This window comes from Carica papaya, chromosome 5 (genome assembly GCF_054855325.1).
Source record: "Carica papaya isolate Zhongbai chromosome 5, ASM5485532v1, whole genome shotgun sequence".
Classification (NCBI taxonomy): Eukaryota; Viridiplantae; Streptophyta; class Magnoliopsida; order Brassicales; family Caricaceae; genus Carica; species Carica papaya.
In genome coordinates, this window is record NC_142313.1 from 39,916,339 (window position 1) to 39,922,881 (window position 6,543).

Consider the following 6,543-nt stretch of genomic DNA (forward strand, 5'->3'; position numbering starts at 1 on the left):
TGATTTGAAATCAAAATTATATTGATTAATTTATTTAATTATGGTATCACAAATAATATTCTACAAAAATTCTAATTGAATAAATTATAACGGGATTCTTGGATTTTAGGTTTAGTTTTAATTGAGTTCATTAATTTAAAAAAAAATTCTAATTTAATTATTATTTTTGACGAATATTATGTCATAGTTATGTAAATTTAAGTGAATATGTTAAAATAATCTCGATGGGATTTGAAAGAGAATTTTTGGTTAGTCAATGTTATCTCATCACAATTGTTTAACTTATTTTTGTAATCGTGATCAAATTTCTTCAAGATTCTTCTAACATTTCATATGATTTCTTGTTTACATTATAGTTTTTCATGTGAAAAAATTTATTGTATTTTGAGCAATAATTATAATACTTCAAACTTCAAAATTATTTTATCATAGAAAGGAAATAATATTTATATAGGTTGATCATAAATATTTATTCTTATAGATTTATGTATTTGCCATAAAGTTAGAATATAATAATACTTGATTGTTCATTTTGTCGGAAAACGAAAATATAAGAATACGGGCAATTAAATTCATGAATATAGAAAGTTCGTGTTCTATGCAAGAATCATTTTAAACTCAAATACTCGGATATTCAAGTAGTGTTAAGTACTATTAGTGTAAAATATAATTTAATATTTAGAAAAACTATAACCAATTAGTATTAGTATATTTTATGTAGCTTCCACACATAAAATTAATTTGGCAAGAAAGCTTACATCTGTTTGCAACAGTCAACTGATATGGTATATTGATTTATTTATATTAATAATGTAAAATTTATTTTAAATATAATTTATTTTTTAAATAAAAATTTATACATTTTATTAATTATTTAACATTTTCAGTCCATCGTCAAATTTCAGAGCTTAACCCTAAAAAAAGCAGTGGAAACTACCAAATTGGAGTATGGTAGAAGAAGAAGGAATTTCCAATGAAAGCGGTGAACTGTATAGAGACAAGAAAGAACACTGACGGTGAAAGTACTCTGTTGGGCCGATGCTGACACTGAGAGATAAAAGTTGGAGAAACAAATAGGATTAGTTAATCAAGTTGTTCTAATGGTAAACAATAGATACTAGGTGCTGTACTTATCGATCCGTGCAGTACCGTAGCTATTGCGTTAAGTATCATGCCTGTATCAATAATAATATAAATTTTTTATCAAAATTACGTAATAGTGGATGTCTCTGATTTGCTTCGAACAAGTACAACCAGTGTATTTATTTTTGAGCTTTGCTTGATCCGTTGGTTCTGGCAACCGTCATGGGTACTTCATCTTCATCTTGTTTCTGCTTTTGAAACATATATTCGATGGAGAAAAACTTGTTTCGCCGACCTTATTTTGGTTTCCAGTCATATCGGAGCTCTTGTACCGTTAAATGAATAGAAACAGATGCATTATTCTCTTCTCTAGAACCTCAAACATCCATGGAATCCCTTCTCCTTCCTCTTTCTTTCTCTCCTTCAACTACTCCTCGCGACCTGCAAAACAACAAGAGCCACGGGAAACTACCAATTGCAGTCTCGCGTCATGTATTGCCTCTTTGCAGTCATGTGCCCGCCACAAGGACCTCACAAAGGGTAAGCAAATTCATGGCTACATGCTCATCAATGGTCTCCTTAATACCTCCCCTCTCGCCGTCACTAGCGTTATCAACATGTACTGTAAATGCAACCAAATGCCATATGCGATTTCAATCTTCAGTAATTATGATCGCAATGTGTTTTCTTACAATGCAATGATTTCGGGATTTGTTGGAAATGGGTTTGCTTTGAGTGGGTTGGAGGTTTACAGGGAAATGAGGGTTTTGGGTACTGTGCCTGATAGGTACACCTTTCCTTGTTTGATAAGCGGTTGTTGTGATGCCACGGAGGTCTTGGAGTTGAAGAAGATTCATGGGTTGGTGTTTAAGTATGGTTTGGATTTAGATGTGTTTGTTGGCAGTGCTTTGGTGAATACGTACCTGAAGTTTGTGTTAGTGGAGGAAGCACAGAAGGTGTTTGATGAATTGCCTGTGAGAGATGACGTTGTGCTTTGGAATGCCATGGTTAATGGGCATGCGCAGATTGGTCAGTTTGATGAGGCTCTATCGGTTTTCATGAAAATGCGGGAGGAAAATATTCTCATGAATAGGTATACGGTTACTGGGGTTCTGTCAGCTTTTGCTGTGTTGGGGGATGTTGATAATGGGAGAGTCATTCATGGTCTCACAGTGAAACTGGGCTATGGTTTGGTTGTTGCAGTTTTGAATGCGTTGATTGACATGTATGGAAAGTGCAAGTGTGTTACTGATGCAATGGCGATTTTCGAGGGGATGGAGGAAAGGGACATATTCTCATGGAACTCAATCCTATGCGTTCATGAACAGTGTGGTGATCATGATGGAACCTTGAGGCTTTTCGGTAGGATGATAATTGCTCGTGTTCGGCCTGATCTGGTTACTGTGACAACACTCCTTCCTGCTTGTGCTCATCTGGCTGCATTGATGAATGGTCGAGAGGTTCATGGTTATATGATTATTAATGGATTTGCAAATACTGGAAACTGTAGAGACAGTGGTGATTTGCTAATAAATAATGCTATAATGGATATGTATGCAAAGTGCGGTAGCATGGGAGATGCACGGTTGATATTTGACAAGTTGAGCAGTAGGGACGTGGCATCTTGGAATATTATGATCATGGGTTATGGCATGCATGGTTTTGGCAAGGAGGCACTAGAAATGTTTGCATGCATGTGCGAGGCCAAATTTGCACCTGATGAGATCACATTCGTAGGAGTTTTGTCAGCCTGCAGTCACGCTGGTCTTCTGGATAAGGGACGTGAATTCTTGAGGCAAATGAGTTTGAAATACGGTGTCGCCCCGGGCATTCAGCATTATACCTGTGTAATTGACATGCTTGGACGAGCTGGGCAGCTTGAAGAGGCTTATGAATTGGCAGTAACAATGCCTATTGAAATGAGCTCAGTTCCATGGAGGGCTTTATTAGCAGCATGTCGGCTCCATGGGAATGCATATCTTGCTGAGATTGCTGCACAGAGAGTATTTGAACTTGATCCTGAGCATTGTGGCAACTATGTTCTGATCTCAAATGTTTATGTGGCAGCTGGTCGATATGAAGAAGTATTGGATGTTAGAGATTCAATGAGGCAACAAAATGTAAAGAAGATGCCTGGTTGTAGCTGGCTATAACTCAAGAATCACGTACATGCTTTCATTGCTGGCGATCAAACTCATCCTGAAGCTGATCTTATATATGCTGGTTTACACTTATTAACTGCTCATTTACAGAGCGATGAATACATAGCAGATGTCTAGAATGATGCCGAACGTTTCTGGCAATCTTGTAAAAGGAGTATTTTCTGCAATACTTTTTCCCCTTTCTGGTTTGGATGGAGATGGAAACTAAGTTATTCCAAATCAAGGAATGCGCAGGGGAAAATTACATGGTTGGCTTTTCTAAACCTCTGAAGAGGACTAAACAAAGTTATATCCAACCAATAAATAATTTACTTTCATAATGATAATATAGGTTAATCAAATATAACATAAAGGAATCATAATCATAAATAAATATAAAGATAATAAGTTTGATTTATGATAAATATGTATGTATGCACACATAATATAAAATATTATTATTATTATTGTTGTTATTATTATTTAAAAAATTAATTAAGTTATTTATTTTTAAGATTTTTTTTAAATACAGTTCTATTATAATCTATTTTAAAATTTTATAATGACTTTAATAGAAATAAATAATAATCATAAACTTTAATTAAATTATTATGTTAATAATTTTGAAATGTAATATATATTTTTTACATATACAAAAGTTTAAGCTTTTCACTTTTTTTCGGGTCAAGCTTAATTTTTTTAATCTTGAAAATGGTAAAGAGAGAATAGAGATAAGACGCATGATATAATTTATAATAACAATGACTTATGTATAAAAACAAAAATAATGTTTATTGGTTAGAAATATAATGAGAAGATTTTAATTAATGGTTATAATGGTAGAATCCTCTTTCCGTTTTTTCTATTTTATTTATCAGAATTACATACTTTTATAATCTTACTTTTGATTGGTTTGTTCTAATATTTTTCTCGGACATCAAAATTATTACTATAAGTTGTTTCATTTTTTTTAATCTTTTTTTTTTGTTTCTATCTTGATTTTGATATGAAAAAAATTATAAGAACGGAAAAGAAAAAAAAATGAATGAAGAGATATTTAAAAACTTAATCGAATGTATTTTTTTAATTAAATATCAATGTAAAAGAAAATATATTAACTAAAGATAATAAATTTAATTTATGAGATAACTTTTGAAACTTAGAACAGTATTTTTTTAAAATAAATAAATATATATGTATGCACAAACAATATAAAATATTATTATTATTGTTGTAGTTATTATTTAAAAAATTGATCGAATTACTTATTTTTTAAAAATTTATTTTAAAAAATACAGTTTTATTATAATCTATCTTAAAATTTTGCAATTACTTATTAGTAATCACAATCATAAACTTTAATCAAATTATTATGTTAATAATTTTGAGATGTAATACATATTTTCCACATATATAAAAGTTTATAAATAAAGCTTTTCACCTTTTTTTGGATCAAACTTAATTTTTTTAATCTTCAAAATGGCAAAGGGAGAATAGAGTTAAACCACGGGATACAATCATAATAACAATGACTTATGTATGAAAATAAAAATAGTATTTACTAGTCAGAAATATGATAAGAAGATTTTAAAAAACGGTTATAACAATTGAACTCTCTCTCCCCTTTTCTCTCTTATTTATCAGAATTACATACTTTTATAAACTTACTTTTGCTTAATTTGCTCTAATATTTTTCTTAGACATCAAAATCATTAATGTAAATTGTTTTATTTTCTTTAATTTTTTTTTCATTTCTATCTTGATTCCGATATGAAAAAAATTATAAGAACGAAAAAGGAAAAAATTAATGAAGAGATATTTAAGATCTAAATCGAATGTATTTTTTTAAATCAAATATTAATGTAAAGAAAAATGTATTAACTAAAGATAATAAATTTAATTTATGAGATGACTTTTAAAAATTAATTATCAGTACCTATTAAAAATAAATAAATATATATATGTACGAACACACAATATAAAATATTATTATTATTGTTGGTATTATTATTTAAAAAGTTAATCGAGTTACTCATCTTTAAGAATTTATTTTTTCAAAATACAGTTCTATTATAATCTATCTTAAAATTTTGCAATAACTTTATTAGTAATCATAATCATAAACTTTAATCAAATTATTATGTGAATAATTTTGAGATATAATACATTTTTTCAATCCATACAAAAGTTTATAAACAAAGCTTTTTACTTTTTTTTTTGGGGTCAAACTTAATTTTTTTAATCTTAAAAATAGCAATGGGAGAACAAAGGTAAGCCACAAGATACAATCATAGTAATAATAATTTATATATGAAAATAAAAATAGTATTTACTATAATAAAAAAATTTTAAATAACGTTTATAATAATAAAATTCTCTTTCTACTTTTTTCTCTTCTTTATCAGAATTACTTACTTTGATAATCTTAATTTTGCTTAGTTTATTCTAATATTTTTTTTGGACATCAAAATTATCACTGTAAGTTGTTTAATTTTCTTTAAATTTATTTTCGTTTCTATCTTTATTTCGATATGAAAAAAATATAAGAACGAAAAAAAAAATGAATGAAGAGATATTTAAGATTTAAACCAAATATGTTTTTTTTAATCAAATATCAATATAAAGAAAAATATATTAACTAAAATAATAAATTTAATTTATGAGATTACTTTTGAAAATTAATCAACTGCACCTATTAAAAATAAATAAATATATATGTGTGCACACACAATATAAAATATTATTATTATTATTATTTAAAAAATTGATCGAATTACTTCTCTTTAAGGATTTTTTAAAAAATGTATAGATATATTATAATCTGTTTTAAGATTTTATAATGACTTTACTAGTAAGCATAATCATAAACTTTAATCAAATTATTGTATTAGTAATTTTGAGACGTAAAATACATATTTTCCGCTTATACAAATGTTTATAAACAAAACTTTTCACTTTTGTTTGGGCCAAACTTAATTTTTTTAATATTAAAAATAGCAAAAGGAGAATAGAAATAAGTCATAGGATATAATCCATAGTAACAACGACTTATTTATGAAAACAAAAATAGTATTTATTGGTTAAAAATATGATGAGAAGATTTTGAATAACGGTTATAACGGTAGAATCATTTTTCCACTTTTTTCTCTTATTTATAAGAAATATATATTTTTAGAATATTACTTTTGCTTAATTTGCTCTAATATTTTTTTTTAACATCAAAATCGTTACTGTAAGTTATTTTATTTTCTTTAATCTTCTTTTTTCTTTTTTATTTTTATTTTTATATTAATTCTGATATGAAAAAAATATAGGAATA

The 6,543-nt window shown here is 28.0% G+C and overlaps 1 protein-coding gene across 1 annotated transcript; it reads left to right on the top strand.

Moving 5' to 3' along the window:
- Positions 1 to 896: 896 nt before the first annotated feature.
- On the top strand, positions 897 to 3,571 carry LOC110821175 (Pentatricopeptide repeat (PPR) superfamily protein). The gene is given in 1 exon segment (XM_022050906.2): positions 897 to 3,571. A coding segment is annotated over 1 exon segment (1,941 nt). The 5' UTR covers positions 897 to 1,421; the 3' UTR covers positions 3,363 to 3,571.
- Positions 3,572 to 6,543: the final 2,972 nt, after the last annotated feature.